Source organism: Phlebotomus argentipes, unplaced genomic scaffold (genome assembly GCF_947086385.1).
Source record: "Phlebotomus argentipes unplaced genomic scaffold, Phlebotomus argentipes genome assembly scaffold_18, whole genome shotgun sequence".
Lineage (NCBI taxonomy): Eukaryota > Metazoa > Arthropoda > Insecta > Diptera > Psychodidae > Phlebotomus > Phlebotomus argentipes.
Window position 1 is genome coordinate 9,348,604 of NW_026776177.1, and position 20,843 is coordinate 9,369,446.

The 20,843-nt window shown below is 48.1% G+C and overlaps 10 protein-coding genes across 11 annotated transcripts; 5 read left to right on the top strand and 5 right to left on the bottom strand.

The window, feature by feature from the left end:
* Positions 1-824: 824 nt before the first annotated feature.
* LOC132259393 (NADH dehydrogenase [ubiquinone] 1 beta subcomplex subunit 5, mitochondrial) lies at positions 825-1,629 on the top strand. The gene is made up of 2 exons (XM_059757014.1): positions 825-943; positions 1,102-1,629. The coding sequence occupies exons 1-2, from the start codon at positions 847-849 to the stop codon at positions 1,569-1,571; spliced, it is 567 nt and encodes a 188-aa protein (XP_059612997.1). The 5' UTR covers positions 825-846; the 3' UTR covers positions 1,572-1,629.
* LOC132259394 (autophagy protein 12-like) lies at positions 1,621-2,153 on the bottom strand. Its single transcript, XM_059757015.1, has 2 exons — positions 1,945-2,153; positions 1,621-1,880 (listed from the first exon to the last, which is right to left on the bottom strand). Exons 1-2 carry the CDS (start codon positions 2,051-2,053, stop codon positions 1,621-1,623), a joined length of 369 nt encoding a protein of 122 aa, XP_059612998.1. The 5' UTR covers positions 2,054-2,153.
* Positions 2,154-2,198: 45 nt separating this feature from the next.
* Positions 2,199-4,498, top strand: LOC132259391 (protein KRI1 homolog). The gene is made up of 2 exons (XM_059757012.1): positions 2,199-2,385; positions 2,442-4,498. The coding sequence occupies exons 1-2, from the start codon at positions 2,256-2,258 to the stop codon at positions 4,496-4,498; spliced, it is 2,187 nt and encodes a 728-aa protein (XP_059612995.1). The 5' UTR covers positions 2,199-2,255.
* Positions 4,499-4,759: 261 nt separating this feature from the next.
* LOC132259392 (chitooligosaccharidolytic beta-N-acetylglucosaminidase-like) lies at positions 4,760-6,774 on the top strand. Its single transcript, XM_059757013.1, has 2 exons — positions 4,760-4,920; positions 5,039-6,774. The coding sequence occupies exons 1-2, from the start codon at positions 4,769-4,771 to the stop codon at positions 6,750-6,752; spliced, it is 1,866 nt and encodes a 621-aa protein (XP_059612996.1). The 5' UTR covers positions 4,760-4,768; the 3' UTR covers positions 6,753-6,774.
* Positions 6,775-6,885: 111 nt separating this feature from the next.
* Positions 6,886-7,447, bottom strand: LOC132259396 (prisilkin-39-like). The gene is made up of 2 exons (XM_059757016.1): positions 7,372-7,447; positions 6,886-7,311 (listed from the first exon to the last, which is right to left on the bottom strand). Exons 1-2 carry the CDS (start codon positions 7,381-7,383, stop codon positions 7,042-7,044), a joined length of 282 nt encoding a protein of 93 aa, XP_059612999.1. The 5' UTR covers positions 7,384-7,447; the 3' UTR covers positions 6,886-7,041.
* Positions 7,448-8,347: 900 nt separating this feature from the next.
* On the top strand, positions 8,348-10,431 carry LOC132259127 (uncharacterized). The gene is made up of 4 exons (XM_059756676.1): positions 8,348-8,460; positions 8,520-8,752; positions 8,809-8,958; positions 9,026-10,431. Exons 1-4 carry the CDS (start codon positions 8,348-8,350, stop codon positions 10,429-10,431), a joined length of 1,902 nt encoding a protein of 633 aa, XP_059612659.1.
* Positions 10,432-10,590: 159 nt separating this feature from the next.
* Positions 10,591-17,000, top strand: LOC132260119 (zinc finger protein 234-like). Of its 2 annotated transcripts, none has more exons than XM_059758059.1 (4): positions 10,591-10,769; positions 10,829-12,137; positions 14,289-14,781; positions 16,479-17,000. In XM_059758059.1, the coding sequence occupies exons 1-3, from the start codon at positions 10,672-10,674 to the stop codon at positions 14,775-14,777; spliced, it is 1,896 nt and encodes a 631-aa protein (XP_059614042.1). In that variant the 5' UTR covers positions 10,591-10,671; the 3' UTR covers positions 14,778-14,781; positions 16,479-17,000. The 2 variants fall into 2 exon arrangements, with proteins under 2 accessions (XP_059614042.1, XP_059614041.1); XM_059758058.1 differs by lacking the exons at positions 10,591-10,769; positions 10,829-12,137 and adding exons at positions 12,510-12,778; positions 12,839-14,195.
* Positions 14,874-15,816, bottom strand: LOC132259128 (farnesyl pyrophosphate synthase-like). Its single transcript, XM_059756679.1, has 2 exons — positions 15,742-15,816; positions 14,874-15,685 (listed from the first exon to the last, which is right to left on the bottom strand). The coding sequence occupies exons 1-2, from the start codon at positions 15,814-15,816 to the stop codon at positions 14,900-14,902; spliced, it is 861 nt and encodes a 286-aa protein (XP_059612662.1). The 3' UTR covers positions 14,874-14,899.
* A 36-nt stretch (positions 17,001-17,036) lies between the features above and the next one.
* Positions 17,037-17,448, bottom strand: LOC132260120 (pigment-dispersing hormone type 1). The gene is made up of 2 exons (XM_059758060.1): positions 17,287-17,448; positions 17,037-17,232 (listed from the first exon to the last, which is right to left on the bottom strand). Exons 1-2 carry the CDS (start codon positions 17,404-17,406, stop codon positions 17,047-17,049), a joined length of 306 nt encoding a protein of 101 aa, XP_059614043.1. The 5' UTR covers positions 17,407-17,448; the 3' UTR covers positions 17,037-17,046.
* Positions 17,449-17,923: 475 nt separating this feature from the next.
* LOC132259852 (cuticle protein 19.8-like) lies at positions 17,924-19,348 on the bottom strand. The gene is made up of 2 exons (XM_059757648.1): positions 19,163-19,348; positions 17,924-18,786 (listed from the first exon to the last, which is right to left on the bottom strand). Exons 1-2 carry the CDS (start codon positions 19,286-19,288, stop codon positions 18,106-18,108), a joined length of 807 nt encoding a protein of 268 aa, XP_059613631.1. The 5' UTR covers positions 19,289-19,348; the 3' UTR covers positions 17,924-18,105.
* Positions 19,349-20,843: the final 1,495 nt, after the last annotated feature.

The following is a 20,843-nucleotide window of genomic DNA, read 5'->3' on the forward strand; positions in this document are numbered from 1 at the left end:
CGAGGCTGATTTGTGGCGATGAAGACAGTACAAATCGTGTGTGGACTCACAATGGTCGGGTTATTCAGTATCCAAACTTCTGCCCAGTTAACAAAGTCTTATCCTTGCGCCCAGTCAGAGACAGAATGCTCACAATTGATGGGAAGTTTAGCAATAGTGGTCTTTATAGATGCAATTACTCAGATGCTGAAGGAATGTTGTATAGGAAGAAGTTTCTAATAATGGTGGAACCGAGAAAGGCGCCAAAACTTCAACCCGAAATACCTGAAATACCATCAATTCACTCCACAAATCCGGAAGAAGGAACAATTGTGACAGTGAAGCGGGATTTTCTTTACTGTGAAGATTACATCGTTTTGGGATGTAAATGCAAAGAAAGCTGCCAACCTTTGCTGCAGTACAACTGGACTGTGCCTGAAATGTGCCAGAAGACTTCAGAGAAAATCGAAGAAGTTGCAGAAGACGAAGAAGGTTTCACTTACACCATCAAGTTCCCTGTTCATTCCAATTGCAATGGGATTTTCACCTGCACCGTGAGTAATTCCAAAGGAGTGTCAACGCATGATTTCCAGCTTCACACAGAGTTTACGGATAAAAACGACTACAAAAAAAATTACTGCTGTCCTAATGAATTCGAGATGAGCCATCGTTCTCATCCTGATATTTCATGTGGTGGATGGTGAAGATGTAAATTACAATCGACAATAAAATGTAATGATTCAATAAATTCCCGCCAAATCACACCGTTTTTTGGGATTTTGTTACCCGCTCTTTCTCAGCGAAAATTCGCTCAGCATGTTCCGGAACATTTTCGAACTGTCAGTCAGAGTGCGAAAGCGAGCGATCATGGCGGTGTGGAGTTCCCTGAGTCGCGGATTTACGCAGATAAATCCACTTGTGCCTTTCCTGGCGGCACAAACTAGCAAAAGATTCACCCAAAATGGTGAGGAATCTTCCAGTTGTGTGAAAGGTTCCAGAATAGTGGAACAAACAACTGAAAATGAGGGTTGAAAAACACCTTTGACAGTTCGTCTCGGTGTTTTTGTTATGCAACGGGATGGTTCCTGGGAAATTCATCTGAGATTCTCTGTTGTTTTCCAGTGTTGGCCAAACGTGCCATGTCCGGAGGTCACGATCGTGAGTTTTTCATCACTGCATCGCGTTTTCAGTGGCACAAATTCAAGGATTACCTTCACTTCTACACGATGCTGGGTCTAATTCCGATTCTGGGCATAATTTTCTACTCCAATGTCTTCATCGGACCGGCGACGCTCGCGGAAATCCCCGAGGGATACGAACCGAAGTACTATGAGTACTCTAGACATCCGATCACGCGATTCATTGCGCGCTATATAAGATCAACGCCGCAGCAGGAGTACGAGAAGTACTGCCACCACATCTATGAGGAGAACGAGAAGAGACAGTTGCGCCTGCTGGAGACGCGCGTGAAGGAGCTGATGCGGGACCGCAATGATTACCAGGCATACTACTACAGAGCGGTCATGGCCAAGTACTACAGAACGGCCAGGAAGGCGTCCAAGGACCTCGAGGAGACGTACGGTCAACAGTAGAGACTGGCGTACAGTTGAGAATGTATAGAATATATTTAATAAATCACGGTTATCCCCACGCTTGGCTCTTGCAATAGTAGAGAACGAGCTTGCCGTTCGTCCCGTAGCACTCGTACAGGTTCTTCACGATCTGGTCAGGCGAGGGCGCGAATGTCTGGTTCACGTAGAGAAAGAGCTTCTCTTCCGGATCGAGCTTGAGGTACTTGTGAATGAATTTGATGATCCAACTGATGGGCTTGTCCTGCTCCACAGTCCACTTTCGCTTCTTCATGATTGGCACGTTGCCCGTGGCGTTTAGCAGGATGTCAACTGTAATAAATTCCATGTGATTCAGGTGAAATATTCTCAAGAGTGGGCGATAAAGGTGTCTCACCTTTGGTATTGTTTTGCAGCTCACTTTTCTCCTCTGTCTGTTCGCCCGCTGACGCAATTCCACCTTCCGTCCCCGCAGGAATGTCTCCGGACACCGTTTCCTCAGACATAGTCACGGATCACAGTGAGAATCTTGGAAAATTTGCAATTTTCCCAGCCAGACCTCGCGAAAATCAAAATAGTAAACAAATCGATAAGCGATTCGATGACGCTTGCAAGGAAATCCGCCAGAGGAAGCACTGTCGTTTAGACGAGAAATGTCACTTTCACACGTGTTGTTTGCGCAAGAATACTTTTAGAAAATTGCTGAAAATGAGTGATACAGTGAAGAAAATGTTTGATAGTGACTCCGATTTGGAGCCTGAAGATCTCAATTTTTCTACTAACAAGAAATTCGCAAAATCTTATGATCAATCGCGTCGCAAGGAATTGCTGAAGAAATGTGAGCAAATGATTGTTTTCCTGAGACTTTTTATCTCTAAATTTTCCTTATTTCAGTGAAATCTCAGGATTTGGAATCCGACGAGTCTAGCAGCTCATCTGAAGAATCTGAGGAAGATAATGGCTTTGAGGATGAGGAGTTCGACAAGACGTTTTTCAGCACGTTGGCTTCTATTAAGGCGAGAGACCCTAAAATCTATCAGAAGAACGTGGAATTTTTCGGGGAAGTTGATCTCAGCACCCGGAAGCGCTCCAAGGAAGACAAACCCATCACTATTAGAGATCTGGAGCGGAAGGTTCTGCTGGAGCATGGCGGGATGTTTGAAGAGACGGACGATAAAGGAAAACGCAGTCTTCCGGTTGTGACTGAGGAGGAAAAAGAGGACAAAAAGTTGTTTCAGCAGTTCTACAGTGACAGCGATGGCGAGGAGGGAGGCGCAGAGTCCCTGTTCGTGGCTAAGAAGGTGGAAGAAGTGGCGAAAAAGCCTGCAGAGAAGAAAGTTAATGAGGAAATTGTGAAGCCAATCAGTGTCTTCTGGAACGACTCGAATATCTCGAAAGAAGAGGCTTATCTGCGGGATTACATCCTCAAGAGGCGCTTCAAGGACGACGGGGAGGATGGCGATGCGGGAAACTTGACAGAAGATGAAGAGGATCTCGAGAAACAGGCGGAATTCGAGAAGAAAGTCAATTTTCGCTTCGAGGAAAACGATCAGGACTTCATCAAGAGATTCCCCAGGACAATCGCCACGTCCGTAAGGAATGTGGATGACAAGAGGAAGAAGAAGAGGGCGGAGGTGAAGGAGCGGAAGACCAGGGAGAAAGAGGAGCGCAAGAAAGAGCTGGAGAAGTTGAAGGAGTTGAAGAGGAAGGAGATCGAGGAGAAGATCAGCAAACTCAAGCAAGTAGCAGGAAGTGAGAGAATCGCTTTTGAAGATGCTGATCTCTCGGATGACTTCGATCCGGAGGAGCACGACAGGAAGATGCAGGAGATCTTCAATGATGAGTATTACGGTGTGGATGAGGGAGAAGATAAGCCAGAGTGTCCGGATATTGAGGATTTGAAGGTGATTGACTGGGATAACTACGATCCGGCGGAAGATGAGGTGGACGTTGATCCCTCTGCGCCTCACTGTGATGATCCTGACTTCAATATGGACTGCGAATACGATCCGAAGGAGGCGAAGAAGAACTTTGAGCAGGAAATGATCGAAAATAGCAAATCCAAGAAGCGAAGGAAGCGCCGAAGCAAGTTCGCGGAAGTTCTGAGGAAGGACAAGCCAGTGTTCAATCCGGAGGATGAGAAAACCTACTCTGAGTACATCGATGAGTACTACAAGATGGACTGCGAGGACGTGATTGGCGATGTGAAGTGCAGATTCAAGTACGTCGAAACTGTGCCGAATGATTTTGGGCTGAGCGTGGAGGAGATTCTGATGGCGAAGAACAAGGAGCTGAACAAGTGGGCGAGTCTGAAGAAGGCAGTCCAGATTCGCCCTAAACATGTGGAGATGAATGAGGTGAAGCAATATGAGAGGCGTCGGGAGAATTGGCACATAAAGAAGAACATCCTCAAGAGCGTTTATGGCGAGGAGTCTGAGAATGAAGAAGAAGACAAAAACACACCAATAACTGTGATAAAACTCACTGGAAGTGGAAAGAAGGTGGAAAGTGAGGGGAAGCCTCGAGAAAATCCGAAGGAAAGCAAGGAAGAAGCGGAGAAGTCAGTGGAAAAGAAGAAGAAGAAAAAGCCGAAGAATGTCAAGATGGAAGTAGTTGAGAAGAAGACTAAGAAGAAGCAGCAGAAGAAAATCGATGCTAAGCCACAAGAGAATGCTAAGCCGAGGATAACTAAACGAAAAGCAGAAGAAAATCAGAAAGAGCCACAGAATCCGCACAAGAAGTTCAAATTCAGCGAGAAGAAGAAGGCGAAATCGCAAGTGATTGACTATGAAACTGCTCAGGGCAAGTTTTCCATCAATGAGAATCGATTGATGGCTTTCGGCATCAATCCCAAGAAGTTCCGCAGCAAAGTGAAGTACGGAAGTGCTGAGCAAGGCAACAGCAAAGCCCAACAGTCGAAGTCCAAGAAGAAGAATCGCAAAGCCAAGTAATGCGCAAAGTGTCGTGCATCAGAGGTATTTTGGACCTCTGATCAATTGCCACTGGATTGGTGTGACAACGGAGAGAATTTATCACCAAGGAGATAAGGAAATCATTATAAACATCACACCCTTGTGTGAATCGACGGGCATTTACTATTTAATTAGACGTGGAAGCGGCTCAAATGATTGCGATGGAGAGCAGATTACATTATCCGGCGCAAAAAGCGCTCATTTCGGGTGATTCCACAGACAAGGGCTCAGTTGCCTCTTGGCTCGCTGATGATGAACAGGAAATTCTTCACGCCAGACAAACTTGTGTGCTACATTATGAGTCTTTTGGTGATTGTTGCCGCCACGGCGGCGATCATAATGATCGTGAGGACGTCGATTTGCGACTCTCAGGAAATTGAGTTCCCGGAGAAGAAGCCAGAGTGAGTAGAAAGTTTATTTGGATCTTTTGGAATACAGTTTAGTAGCCATTTGATTGTAAAGTCGCAGAAATGATCAATTCAATTGAATCAACCTTGCTGATCCCGTTCTTTATCGCAGGAATACGCCTTGGGGCTACAAATGCGTGGACGACAGGTGCGTGAGGACGCTGATTTCGGACGACAACTGGCGCAGCCTCGACAGCTTATCCGTGTGCCATTTGAAGTGCGAGCAGTTCGCCACACTCTTACCGCATCCCACGCAACTGGTGCAGATTGGCGACACTTACGAAACCGTGAGCGTGTGTAGAGTAGAGTTCGTGGCGGTGAAGGACGCCGCTGTGCAGGATTATCTCGACGAGAGCATCTGTCGCTTCCATCGCGTGCTGAAGAGCAAGAAAACCGAACGACATCCGCTGGCGAGAGGCGCACAGGTCACGGTGGAGTTTGATCTGGGATCGGCCGATATCTCACTGCGCCAGGACACGGACGAGAGCTACAAATTGCACGTGGAGGCGCGCCCAGGAGGGGAAATTGGGGTAAGGATCAGCGCAGAAACCTACTTTGGCTTGCGACACGGACTGGAGTCTCTGGGACAGTTGATTGTGTACGACAACCTGCAGTTGCGCTACAAAATGCCCACAAGAGTGGAGATCGAGGATCGGCCGGTGTATCGCCATCGTGGTCTGCTTCTGGACACGGTGAGGAAGTTCTATTCGCTGAAGACCATCAAGAGGACGATAGATGTGATGGCGATGGTGAAGATGAACGTCTTCCACTGGCACATCACGGACGCCAATAGCTATCCGATGAGGCTGAAGAACTTCCCGGATATGGCCAGATTTGGCGCTTACGGACCGGATCGTGTGTACACTGTGGAGGACATGAAGGAGGTGGTGCGCTTCGCTCGCGTGCGAGGGATTCGCGTCATCCCGGAGTTCGATGCTCCGTCGCATGTTGCCGAGGGATGGCAATTCACGGACTTCGTGGCGTGCTACAATGCCCAGCCCTGGAGTCAGTACTGCGCTGGGCCGCCGTGCGGTCAGCTGGATCCCACGCGAGCGGATCTGTACGATGTCCTGGAGAGCATCTATGGCGAGATGAACGACGTGTTCGATCGCCCGGATCTCTTTCACATGGGCGGCGATGAGGTTTATCCATCGTGCTGGAACACAAGCGCCCACATTCAGCAGTGGATGCTGGAGAAGGGCTGGAACTTGCAGAGAGATGACTTCGTAGAGCTGTGGAATCACTTCCAGACACAAGCGCACGAGCGCCTGAAGAAAGTCGCGCCCGGAACGCGTGCCATTCTCTGGACGGGAACTCTCACGGAGGAGAACTTCGTCGACCGCTTCCTGCCGCCTGAAGACTACGTCATCCAGGTGTGGACGGTGGGATCTGGCGCTGGGTCGCAAGTGCCGCATCTGCTGGCCAGAGGATACGATCTCATCATCTCCAACAATGACGCTCTCTATCTCGACTGCGGCTTCGGTCTGTATGTGGACGAAGGGGTGAACTGGTGCAGCCCGTACAAGCCCTGGTCTAAGATCTACAACAACAACATCACAGCCATGGGCGGAGAGCGGCGGGGACAAATCCTGGGCGCCGAAGCGTGCTCCTGGTCGTCGATTTCCGGTGAGGAGAGTCTGGATGCGCGCCTGTGGCCCAGAGTCAGTGCTCTGGCGGAGCGTCTCTGGTCAGATCCGGCCACAAACTTCAGGGGCGTGGAGAGGAGACTGCTGCTGCACCGCAGGGATCTGGTCGACTTTGGAATTGACGCAGAGAGCGTCCAGCCCGAATGGTGTCTCCAGAATCCCTTCTACTGCACCCGCTGAGCGGGATTACTTATTGTGTCATGTGAACAGCATGGAAAGCTCTTACAAATTTACCATAAAGAGAATAATAATAATATAGTCCCCTGATTTCTCTTATACCTCCTGATTGTATGTTTACTTCGAACATTGATACTTTGTCGATTCAATTCAATTTATTTGCATGAAAACAAGAAGAAAACAATTTGAAATGAAAAAAGGCTTTTTTTTTTGTTCAGAGATATTGATAGAGACAATCCAAAGTTCGATGGATCTGCAATTTCTTTGCATCTGGCGGCTTTAGCGGGAGTGTTTAGTGGTAAAACGGCGCTCCGCCGTATCCAAAGTGGGAACCGTGATAGGCCAGGGCGCCCGGGGAGTAGGCGTAAGGATGTTGGTAGCCGTCGTACGGGTAGCCGAAGCCTCTGTACCCGTAGCCGTGATATCCGTGCACGTAACCGGCGCCTGGGTAGCCTCCGTAAGGCGACAGTCCATAGCCGAAGCCCACGAGGCCGCGCTTGTCCTTCATCTCCTCTCCGTCGGCGCCCAGAACGCCGGCCACGAGAAAGGCGCACAGAACGAACTGCAAGCGAGAGCGGAATTAGAACACTTTCAGTGAACAGAAACTTAAGAGAATTCTTACAATGGTCTTCATTTTGCGGATTTTTGCTGATGTGAATATTCACAGTTGGATCGCTGATGATGCCGAAGACGTACTCAGAGCTTTAGGAGCTGCTTCAGCGTCTTTTATAGGCACCTTCCATGTTCCAGAGAGTCGTGAAGAATCAATCGAGCAATCTTGAGATGTTTATCCACCAAGAACGCTTTGCTCATACAAGATTTATTGCATTTCTTCACATTTCCACGGCATCAAAGTTGCTGCTTTGGCACATTTTGCGGAACCTTTTCTGAGGCATGATTTTTTAGGAAATAGATTTCGCGAGGAAATTGCACAAGTCGTTCGGCGATGACGAAGGGTCAAGAACAGGAGATGGATGGATGCCAAGAAATCCGCGTGTAACAGATTCAGAGCTCGAGACATCCGGAAAGGCATAGACAAATTGTGTTGCTGATGAGAAATACATAATTGCCGATTTGTCATCCATAAATAAATTCGCATTGAATGCACACTCGGTAATTTAGTGTGAAAGAATTGAGATTCAGACACAGCAATTGTTCTTGCAGTCCGCCTTGTATCAATATTTTCAATCTCAGCGACCGTCCTTCAATATGATCAGCAATTACACAGAAAAGTTCACAGTGTCAAAGTGTAAGCGAAGAATTATTTATTGTTCTCTGCAATGCTGTGATTTTATTTCACAGTCACGACAAAATGCAACGGATTTTGCTGCACTTCTCCTCATTTTCCTGGGCACTTGTCAGTGGCGATGCAAATTGATCAGATCAAGCTCTTTCCTCTAATTACAAGTTAATTGGCCTCTTGAGTCACATCTATAATACCCTTCGTATTTATTTCTTTGATAACGAATTTCTGGCAGTACGTAACAGCTTTATCATTTTCCAATAACTGATAAGACAATCAGACTCGCAGTCGACTGGAAAAGTGAGATGTTCAGTAGTTCAACACACCTGAGCAAGATCGCGTGTTTGTGCTGAAAATGAAGAATAAAGGCAAAGGAAAAGCCAACAAAGAAGAGAATCTCAGCATCAGGGAGCAAATGCAGGCCCTTTATCGCTTTTTCGGATACAAAGACAACATCATTTGGGACTGGTTAGTGTGCTTTTCCCAGGTGTTTTTTCCCAAATTCACAACAATTGTGCTCTCATTAGCTATCAGCGTGACCAGAAAATCCACGTGAGAAACAAAGTGGCGCTTGTGTTTGGCGTGAGCAAAAAGACGGCAGAAGAAAGTGAAAAGGACGCCGATGACGCCATTGAAGAAGAAGATACATTGCTAGAAGAAAGTGACGCAAAATCAAAGAATGAGGTAAAGAATCAAGTTCGAGAGGAGAAGAAACTCAACAAGCGAATAGATGATATTACGGAAGCTATTTGGAGGCAAGGTAAAACTAAAGTCACCAGATTGCGCCAGAAAATCTTTTACTTTCGACACTTTCAGCGAAATACACTGATGGCGTCCTGATGATGTCCATTGTGTACTTGGCAATCATCACACCGTCGGAGGAGGTTCAATTGCACGCGATAGAAGATCCAGAAGAGGAGAAGAACTACATAATGTATCCACTCTTCAGAATCATGAAATGCGTGAGTAAGTTTGCATAAAACTTCCACATCTCAAGAATCTTTTGTATAAGTACTAAATTCTTCACTGCCAGAGGACAAAAGCACGCGACATTGCTGCATGATCTTCGTCGATGATCACGCAAGAGTTTACAGCAATTGGCGAGATTTCAAGCTCACCACAATGCTTCCTGACAGCATAATTGTGGCGCCGACTGAAGGAATCTACAATTGTGACGAGGAGGGAAGTGTTCTGCTCGAAGTCTTCTCATCGCCGGCGTCTTCCTTGGCCTTCAAGATCCTTAGCGGCATCGACAGAGCGGCGGACATTGTTGGGATCCTAGCTGCAGTCGCGGCACTTGTGGCCATCGGACTGATCGCTGGGGTGCCTCTGGCCGCTTCCATTTCCGTGGTCATCTTCACCGTGGCCAGTATTGTGAGCGCCGTGGCATCCGCCTGGACGGCCACGCGATCAGCCACGAAGCTCGTCGACCGGAAGCGGCACGAGCGCCCCAACACGCTGGACGACAAGGAGGCGCGGTCATGCTGGCTGGGCGCCGTGGGCGGCGCCACTGGCCTGGCGGCGGGATTGACCGGCACTGGGATGACGGAGATGATCAGGAACGGACAGCCGATTCCCACAATCATGCGCATCACCGTCGACACGGTCATGATCGCCAATATAATCATGCAGAAGCTGTCGCTCGTCAATGACTACTTCGACGTAATGTACAAAGTGCGGGAGAAGAACGTCTCAGCTCTGGACTTCATCCGCTTGGCGGCTTCAATAGCTGTGTTTGTTCACTCTGTGAACAACTTCAAGATCGCCAAAAAGGCGATCAAGAGCAATCAGCAGTCGACAATCAGTGCTTTTAGGGAAATGCTGAGCACAGATCAGCAGAAAATATTCGATCACATGGCCAAAGAGACGATCAGGCGTCGAGGCGAAAGTGCCGGCAATTGCGACATCATCCGATCGCTGAGGAACAATCCTCTCGCGAGGGAGAACATCGAGTCTCGCGTGAAGCTGAACAGTTTAATGCGTCAGCAAAACTGGAAGGACACTTCGGCGTACACGGCGAACGTCCTGAAGAACTTCAAGAACAGCCTTCACGACGACGATCTCGAGGGCACGGTCGTCAGCATCCAGGACAAAGTCAGCGAGCGATCCTTCGAGCTGCTAAAGGATCTCGTCGAATCCTACGTGGAAATCCACGGAAATCGCATTGAACACGAATTGAATCGCTTCATTCCAATCGAGGAGTTCATGAGCAGCATTTTCACTATCCTCTACATTGAGGCTCTGAAGCTCGAAATGACTGTCGATGAGTACATCCTGGAGACGCAGCTCATGGACAGGCTTTACCTCTTCCTGCAGATCAGCAAGTTCTACAGTTTGTTCCGCATGCAGTCGCCCAATGAATTGTGCATGCAATGCGGAGGAAAGTTTTATGTTTTACATGAAGATAGGCCAATAATAAATTGTAAAACTTGTAGATAAAAAATAGACGAATTCTCAGATTATCTAAATATATAAAACTTTATCACTGCTCATATGAAATAAATAAATTTTGTATTATTTTCATTCAAATCATTCCGCACATTTCGCTCTCATTTTTTTCATTTGTGCGCGCTTTCCGAAGACACTTTCCGAATTTCCGAAATAGCTTCGCCAATCCGTCTGACACCGGGAGGTGTTTGTGCAACAAATTTGTGTATTTTCCAGCCAAATATCGGGACAATGGACAGTGAGGAGGACACAAAGCCGAAAGTGGAGTGCGTTGATCTCGACGAGGAGCCGGCGGACGTGCAAGTGCTGGAGGAGGAGCAGAAAGTCAAGTGAGTTTGGGCGTCTGACACGACACTCGTTCCGGAGTGAATGAAAAATTGCATTGCAGGAAAGAAGAGCCAGATGCTGAGCCGTGCTTCGAGTTCCTGGACCCGGAGATGGATGTGGATGGTGATGAGTGGAAGAAGGAGGACGAATCGACGTCGTCGGACTCGTCGGAGGGCGTGAAGAGGCGGAAAAGGAGGGAGAGAAGGAATACCAGGAAGACGACCAGGAAGATACCGGCACCCAAGAAGCCTCTGCTGCCGGCTCTGTTTTGCTACCTGTGTGGCAAGAAATACTCCAAGAATCACCGGCTGACGCTGCATTTAAATGAGCACTACGAGAACCGCGGAATGTTCTCGGCCACGGAATATCCGTGCACAGTGGACAATTGCGGGAAAGTGTTCACAGCCATGAAATTCCTCGAATGCCACATGCGATACCACGAGATCGACAAGACGTACGACTGCAAGATTTGCAACAGGGGCTTCACGACCTTCCGGATCTTCAAAATCCATCGACGGAGCCACAATGACGAGAAGAACTTCCACTGTGAGATCTGCCCCAGGAGTTTCGTGTACGAGAATGCGCTGATCATCCATGTGGAGGAGCACATCAAGGAGCTTCCCTTTCCGCAGGAGCTCATCAACATCCACGTGACGCCGACAATCGAGGAGAAGGAGAAGGCGCGCCTGGGAGTGGATCAGGAGCTCCTGACTGGCGGCATTCTTTTCAAGTGCAGCCAGTGTCCGCGTAAATTTGCCTCGAACAACGAGCGCCGCAACCACCAGACCAAGGACCATCCCAAGATGATGACCTGCGAGCTGTGCGGCAAGGTACTGCGCGGCACCTTCGCCCATCGCTTGCACATGTTAACGCACACGCGAGAGAAGCCGTTCAAGTGTAAGCAGTGCGGCGAGTTCTTCGCCAGTCCCACGCTCCTCATGGTCCACCGGCGCGTGGCGCACGGCTCTGGCACGCCGGACCGGAACTACCGGCCGCACCAGTGCGAGTACTGCGGCAAGTCGTACGTGTTCAAGTACTCGCTCACGGAGCACGTGAACTTCAAGCACAAGGACGTGAAGGTGATCTGCGATCTGTGCGGCCACTCGTACGTCACCAAGTCGCGCCTCAAACGCCACTTCAAGAAAGTGCACCTCAACGAGAGCCTGAGCGGCGACAAGGTGAAGACGCGCCGCGGGAAGCCGCTGAAGGTGCCCAAGTGTCCGGAATGCGACTTTGTGGCGCCGCGCCACCGCGACTTGCGGTTGCATCGGATCAAGCTTCACATGAACAACCTGCACTGCGACGACTGCAACGTCACGCTGGAGAACATCATGGTGTACAAGCGGCACGTGGATGATCACAAGGACGGGGTGAGTCGAGATTCCTTCAATCCTAGGCAGTTCGCGCGGCTGCGCTGGAACCTAGCAATGATTTAATAGGAATTAACGAATTCTGAGGACTCTTTTGGACCATTCTTCCTTTGACTCATTCTTATAAGACTCTAAATTCTAATTCTTTACTAAAAAGGATCAATCGCTTTAAGAACTACAATTTCTCGGGAATTGACCACCTTTTTGAACTCTAATACACCAAAATTTGTGGAAATTCTTTTAAGACATTAGAAAATTCTCAAAGTAAGATGCATATTTTCATGTTATCATTCAGTAGTTCTGCCTTCAGAATCGTCAATTTAATCAATGAATCTAATCTGAAAATATTAATTTCCGATACAAATTATGGTCTCTCAGAAAATACCGTAAAGTGACGTAAAAAAAAGCCTCGCGTAATAAAATCACTCCGCTTTGACATGATATGAACTTTCCGAATCTCCGAATGAAAGAAAGTCGCGAAGTGGACGCTGCGATTGTGGGAGATTTGCAGGAAAAAGCACTTTATTGGGGAGTTAGTCAGCAATGACTGACGCTGAGGGGACGGAGTTCAAAGTGGAGCATGTCGATATCAAGGAGGATCACGAGGAGTCGGTGCAGGTGAAGGAGGAACCGAAGATAAAGTGTGTTTCAACTGACGGAAGACGTTTTCCGGAAGCTTGATAAAAGTGGAATATTTTCAGGACGGAAGAGAAGGATGAGCCGGACGTGGAGACGTGCTTCCTGGCCATTGAGCCAGAGATGGACATTTACTCAGAGGGCGAGGAGTGGAAGCCACCGCCGGACTTGCCCACGCTGACCGAGGGAAATGTGTCAGAATCGTCCGGAGAGCGTGAATTGCGGCGGAAGAGGAAGCGCTGTCGGCAGAAGTTACGGAAGGACGACAAGGAGACTGGCGAGAAGCCTCAGCTGCCGTTGCTGTCTTGCTATATTTGTGGCAAGATGAACAGAACGGCTTATGCTCAGCTTCGGCATTTGACTGAACACTATGAGAATCGCGGATCGATTACTGCACACGAGTATCCGTGCGAAGTGCTCCCCTGCGGGCGGATTTTCACAGCGCGGAAGTTCCTGGAGGGTCACAAGCGACTTCACGAGGTGGAGAAGCTGTTTGACTGTAAGGTGTGCAGCCGGAGCTTCTCCAGCGATCGAATCCTGCAGATTCACCGGCGCGTGCACGAGATTGAGAAGGAATTCAACTGTGAAATTTGCACGGAGAGCTTCGTGTACGAGAACGCGCTAATCATCCACGTGGAGGAGCACATCAGCAAGCATCCGTTCTCGCGGGAACTGCTGGACATTCACGTGATGCCGACTTTTGAGGGGAATTCCAGGGCGAATCCGAATGTTGACCAGGAACTCCTGACTGGCGGGATTCTGTTTAAGTGCAGCCAGTGTCCGAGGAGATTTGCCACATTCAACGATCGACGGAATCACCAGAACAGAGATCATCCGAAGATGATGGCGTGCGAAGTGTGCGGAAAGGTGCTGAGGGGACCTTTTGCCCATCGTCTTCACATGGTGATTCACACGAAGGAGAAGCCGTTCAAGTGTAAATTCTGCGATGAGGCGTTTCGCAATCCCAACACGCTGGTGAACCACAGAAGGACGGTTCACGGGATGGGCAATCAGAACAGGATTTATCGTCCGCATCAGTGTGAAACGTGCGGCAAATCCTATTGCAAGAAATTCTCCCTCAATGAACACATCAACTCGAAGCACAAGGGAATCAAGCTGATTTGTGATCTCTGTGGAAAGTCTTATGGGACGAAATCGCGGCTGAAGATTCACTTTCAGAAGGTTCATCTGAATGAGGACGAGAAGCCGTTGAAAGTGCCAAAGGCACCGCGAGTGTCGAAGTTGTCCAAGGCGGTGAAGATACCAAAGTGTCCGGAATGTGGCTTCCTGGCGTCGACGAAGAAGGGCTTGCGGAAGCACCGAATGACGGATCATTATAATAATCTGCACTGTGAAGAGTGCAACATCACCATGGATAACATTCTCTTGTATCGAACTCACGCTGAAGATCACAAAGATGGGGTGTGAAAATTAATCTTTCTCTGCTATATTTTAGTGCAATTTAGAGTTGTATTTGGGAATCATTCATTCATGAATCGCTTCTCCTTCTTCCAGATCTCCGTCGTGAGCGGACCAGGACGTCACGGGCAGATCTACGGATGCTTGCGGTGTGATAAATTCTATACAGATCGACGCTTTCTCCGCGAGCACATCAACATGACACACAATTCCATCACCTTCACGTGCGATCACTGCGAGATGATCTTCCAGACGAAGAGAGCGATGGTGCGTCACTTGTCCTCGACGCATGGTGTCGAGGAGAAGCAGCCACAGCCCAGGAAAGTGCAAGGATTGAAGGCGAAGAAGCCCAAGAAGATGAAGATCAAGTTTCCGCCACCGTCAGAGACTTCATCGCAGTCTTCACACCATTATCAAATGGAACCGCCGCAATCTTCGCCACTGGCGCTTCAGATTCCCCATCAATCGCCAGTCACGATCGTGGCCGCCAATCCTCACGCTCATGTCACGCCGCCGCCGCACGAAATACAGCAGCAATTCAAGGTGGAGCCGCAGCTGCAATACATTCACTTCGGCAACATGTAGACAGGTGAGTTTAACTGAATCTCCTCAATATCTTCCTAATTTCCTTAAATGATTTACTTTGTGGGAGTCTAAGAAAAGTCACTCTTGTATTTACCTTTGATTTACAATTGATTTGTCACCTGTTAAGCATACAAACCGCCTGCAGCTCTTGAGCACGTCATAGTTTCTATCAATTTGAGGTAAACTTTCTTCAAATCCCCGGAGGAATTTTCCTCCACAGTCTTCAACAGGCGATTGTAGATTTCCCTGGAATATTTGGCATAAATTTCCGGCAGATTTATGTCCAAATATAACTGCTTTATTATGGCTTCATCTTGTGGATTATCGCGCCCATAGTGAGCCTTCATTGTTTCCCGCTGAGCTGGAGAAGCATTTTCCAGACACGCAACTGCCATCCAGCGGCACTTTCCCTCCTGAATGTCTCTTCCGATCTTCCCGATGATTTTCGCGTCGCCGAAACAATCCATAAAGTCGTTCTCAATTATATAAAAGTAACCCAAGTCAGTGAGAATCAGCTTGGCTTTCTTTAGTGTTTCCGGAGTTGAATATCCGGCCAGAATCATTCCCAAGACAACTGGAAAATAACTCGCGAGATGCGAACTGATGTTCTTCACAATGACTTCGTAGTTCTTCATTGTGATGTCGAAGAAGTTCTGTGAGAACTTCACGTCCAAGGCTTGGCCTAAGAAACCAATAAAGGCCGATTCGTGGAAGAGTTCCAACAGTTGTAAGTAGCAGTTTAGGTGGCTGAAATGCTTGCGCAAGAGATAATAAACGCAGCTCTCGATTAAAAAGGCATCGTTGATGGCGCTCATCTTGACGTCTTCCAAGAGATGCCAGCAAGTCTTGAAGCGCCTCGTCTTTCCGCCATCCATCATGTCGTCAGCGATGTTCATGCTGTCGAAGAGCTGAAATTATTGCGTTAACATTGGAAATTTGGAAGAATTCGCTGTAGATTTCTCACCAATTCGACGCACCATCCGAGATAGTAAGCCAGCTTCAGGTTCTCAGGACTTTGATTGGATTCGGGCGTCAACATCTTGAATGTCTCAGCAGTGGTCACGCCTGAGTATTTATTACCGCCGGACACGACGTAATTCAACACCTAAAGAAAGATTGTTCTGAGTTCAGTGCAATTAATTCAGAAATTGCATCTTTCTCATACTCTCGTCAAATGTTTTCCCTTCTCGACATAATCAATTGTTGCTGCTTTGGCTTCAATTTCTCTGACTATTTTCGGGAAATAAGACACAAATTGATTTCTTTTAACATCTGAGAGCAACATATCGTCAGGTATTGTTGAATATTTTGCAGTTTTTGTCGCTAAGAGAAATCTCTCTTCTGCAATTTTCCGAAAGTCTGCACTGAATTTGAGGAAATTCCTCGAAATTGATTTATTGAGAATCATTTCACACCACTTGAAAAGTCTGAGAACAAACTGGCCGGTCGTTTTATGTTATATTGTACATTTGCGAAAAAGACGGAAACAATGTAAAACAATGCTTTGTGCATATTCATTTGAGGCCTGAAGAAATTCAGCTTACAAACTTACAATTACAATTGTTTTCTTATTTAAATAACATTCTTTAAACAGTAATCTTGCAAAATCGTTTACATTACTGGGCGAAAATAAGATCATCGCTTCTTACTCAATAAGTGTTATCTGTGAAAACGTGTCTCTAAGCTTTCCTCTCTTTGCAGATCTCAGTCGTGACGATTCAGGGGACGAAGGGAAGATGCTTGGATGCGTTCGCTGTGATAAATCCTACGCTGAGCGACATTTCAAGTGGAAATTGTCAGGACAGAAGAGAGCTGCAGCAGCACTCAAAGGTGGAAAAGCACTTCCCTTCGGATAGGTAAGTATGTGTAGACGTAGTGAAAGCCTAGGTTGTTCAAAAGTCTAGAGAATATCGTGCTTATTTTACATATAAATCATGTCTCTAAGATAAGAAATAACATTGCTGGAAAGCTTTTTATGTATTAAAAAGAAATATGTGCAAATGAATAGATAACTTTTCCATGGGTTTTCACCATCATTAACTGTCAGGAAATATTTGATGTTGAGCCTTTTGCCTGTAATCATAACGAAAACCCGCTGCAGTCATAGAAAAGGATAATAGTCAGTGAAGGTGTGAATGAAAATAAAGCAACTTTATTCACCAGAGATAAAGTATTCTACAATACAGATGATTTGATTAAAGAGAACATTGTACTAAGGATAAATGATAGTTTATTGTGGGTTTCTCCTGCATTTCTTCACGTTGCTCCTCTACTTTCCGGCATCGTTCATTGTCTTTGGCAGCGACAAGAGAGAGTTTATCAGTTCGGAGTTGCGCTTGTGGATTTGCGGCGGCGTGAGATAATTTCCGGGCAGATTGTAGAATTGGCAGGGAGTTTCTGGCTGTCGCGTGTACGCCAGCGAAGCCGCCATCCAAGGTGTGAAATCGCGCGAGAACTGCAAAAGAGAATCGCACTGAGGGAGGCACGACGAAGCACACGACTCACTCACTTGTCTGTCATAGTACAGGTCATCGTCCATGGCTGGCATGGCGAGCGCCAGTCCGAGGATCAGATGCCAGGCGGCGATTAGTCCGAAAATTCTTGCTGACGCTGCACAATTCTGAGGCATTTCACGGGAAACTGTTGCGGTTTCGCGAAAGCGCACAAACTGAGGCTGATGACGACCTTTGCGGGCGCTTTTATACACTCTGACCGGGCGAGTGCGAGTGGCAGGTGCGCGTCAGGATGAGGATGTCACTCGCAGAAGTTCACCAAATATGCCAATTCATCTCCCGCTGAGATTTACTCCGGAATCCCATTCAAAAGCCAGCAGGTGAAGACGGAATTAATCGCCGTTGCGTCACTGAAGCTCGTCCTCTGCGTAAAAATGTGTTTTTCGAGTGTTGCATCCGTTGCATCACTGAAATTGATCCGTGGAATCGAGAACTACCGAAGCCTATCGAAAGGATGGATAAACGTTTGGCAAAGGAAGCGAAAGACGGACTGTAATTTAGGCGCTTTTTTCTCTGAATTTATGAGAAAATGCTAGTTTAAGAGCTTATTCTAATGCGTTTCGTCCTTAAAACGATCTATAAGTCGCAACTGCGAATTCTTGCCAATCCAAGAATTTGGGCTGTAAACAAGGAGAAGATAAAAGACCACAGATTTTCGTTTCTCTACACAAATTCTGTTCGGATATTTATTCGTCTTGGCAGTTTAAACTCAGAAAGCAGAGTGTTGTCTGTTGGATCTCAACGATTGTGGGCCTGGAGGGAAGTTGTGGAGTGATTCGTTGACGCTGGGACAGGTCAGTCAGTCGGATTGGGGTTTATTGGCTGGACTTGGCCTCCACGACCACGGCGTCCTCCTTTGGCTTCTCCGCCTCGGCGGGCGCAATGACGGGCGCGATGGGCGCAATTGGGGCGAAGGGAGCACCGGGCAGCACGGCGGGCAGGGCCCAGGGGTAGGCGCGCTGGAACAGGGGGCCGTGGGTGGAGTAGGCGAAGTTGTAGGGCGCGGCGTATGGCGCAGCGTAGGGAGCAGCGTAGTAGGACGGCGCCGTGTAGGCGTAGCCGAAGCGCGCTGGGATGGTTTCAGAGGCACGCAGCAGCACTGGGGCGGCCAGCGGGGCGGCGATGGGGGCGGCAAGGCGGGTCACAGGCGCGATGACTTCGGCCTCCTTCAGGATCTTGGTCTCCACCACGGGCAGCTCGGCGCTCTTGATCTTGGCCTCATCGATGGCGGCCAGGTGCTGGGCACGCGCGGCCACGACCTCAGGTGTGTCCTGGACGGGCTCGGGGGCGACGTTGGTGTCGACAGGCGCCACGGGCAGGTTGGTGGCGGCGGCGCGGAATCCGTTCAGTGGGTCGGCGGTGTACTCCACGGACTGCAGGAGGCCGTTGGCGTCGATGTAGCTGTAGGCGCCGCGCGTGATTCCGTCGAAGGTCTTGGTCTCAGTCTTGGCCGACGGGCCGCCGCTGTAGCCGTACGAGTACTGACCGAGTTCGTCCTGCAAGAGCGGGGAAAAAGGTGGCGTGAAAATTGGTTTCAAGGTCACAAACTAAAGGCTTGAAAAATGTATCGCGAAAATGCTTCAAATCAACCTTCGCAAATCACTTTAAATACAACTTTCGATGATCAATCAACACTTTTGTGCGACATTTTTGGCCAAATCTTGTGGGCTTCATTCAGGTTTGGGAGGTTCTTTGGCTTGTGGAATGTCTTTAGAGTGGCAAAGGCGCGGGTGGAGTGCATAACTGAACCTCTATTTATAGCTAAATTCCGATCCACTTTTTCCCTCAAAGCCTGGCGAAAGGAAATCACTTTTCTCGAGATCACGCGTCTCGGGGCGTTACACTACGAATTCAAACGGCACACGTGGCTACCTGAGAGTGGTACTGGCTGACGAGCGGGCCGGCGGCGTAGATCGTGGGTGCGGCCAGGATGGCGGCTCCTGAGGGCGCGGCGGCGGCGAAGGCCACGAGGGCGGACAACACAACGAACACTTTCATCTTCACGTGAGCACAAGAACTTTAGCGCTAGCTGGACGGACCAGAACTCGCAGAGTGAGTGGCAGGAGATGACTGTGCCGACCGCCAGCAACCGGGCGTCTTATATAGATGCCCGCGGGTCTGATGCTGAATCCAGATGCACAACTTTTGGCGACAACTTCTTCTCCACGCGCTTACGCGAGCGTGTGGTAATCCGTGATCCGCGCGGCGAGAAGGATGGCGCGATGTATGGAACGAGACGCGGAGAGCCAGCTGACCTCGCCCTTTGAGACACACCGCTCACAATGACTCGCTTCCCGCTTCCAGTCGGCGAGCCAATAGTGTTTGGACACGCCATGAGCGGCAGACAATGCGATCTGCACGCGTTGAGCGACGCCATGTCACAAGGCCACAGCATCCGAAGACACGGGCAATTGTTCCGCCGCGGAGGAATGTTAGGCATCGAGAGAGTGACAATAAATTGGATCGATTCGCACTCTTCCAATTGCGCGTCCGCGGATTCTCTCCCATTTTCTGCCACAGACTTGATTCGAATGTAGATTAGGATTAGCGATCGCCACTTGATATGTCGCTCAATGTCTTTTGATGCAAATTATTCGAGTCTCACTTCCTAAATTAATCTCAAATCTTCATAATAAATATGAGAAAATCCTTCCACCGAGTGGAATTTCCCGGCATTTTCCTACATAACGGTCTAAAAAAAATCGCACGTTCGATTCTCTTGATGTCTGTTTGATGACAGGAAATGAAAGGATTTTTCCACAGAATTTTCTTCGTCTTCTGTGGGTAAGCTTAGACGCACTAGCTGAGACACATTTCAAGATTTTAAGAGAGTAAAATTTTATGATTTTATTATTTTATTGAAAATATGCAGAAAATATTTCATATAACTCAATCTTTTCGGCTTCATTACTTCATAGATCTGTATGTGAAATCTTTGAATTTCAATTTTTCTATTGATTTTTAAATATTGTTCAATTTTTTAATATTGCAATGCAAAACACTTCATTGATCTTGAGTAGTCTTGGCTACCGATTCCGAAATGGGCTCATTCTGGTTCTCTTTTTAAACTGGAAGAGATCGTTGTGTCCGAGTTTGTACCACTTTCCCCTACAATATTAATTTCAATGAAAAATCCTTGGGATGAAGTCAAATCATCATCTTTTGAAATGCCAAATGCAGGAAAGATCTTGAGTCAAGCGAAGAGAAGACGTAAAATCTCTCATCTAGAAAATCCCTGCGCGCATCAATCTGTCCGGCTGTGGAATTCGTGCCAAGAGCAGATAAACTGACGATCTTGGATGGATTCTTGGCGTGGTTGCGACAACTTCAAAATCATCAATTGGCGCGGCCTTGAGCCAGGTCTGCGCGCCCACATCTCTAACTTACAATTGTGCTCTGCATCGCCTTCACTACACTCGACGCCCAATTTCCGCGGAGCGCCAAAAATTCATTAAGCCTCTCAAGACGCTGCCGCTCAGCATTGCAATTACCGTCACTCAAAGAGCTCAACAAGGCGGAGAAAATGTCTCGTTAAGTCCAAATCAATCTCAAT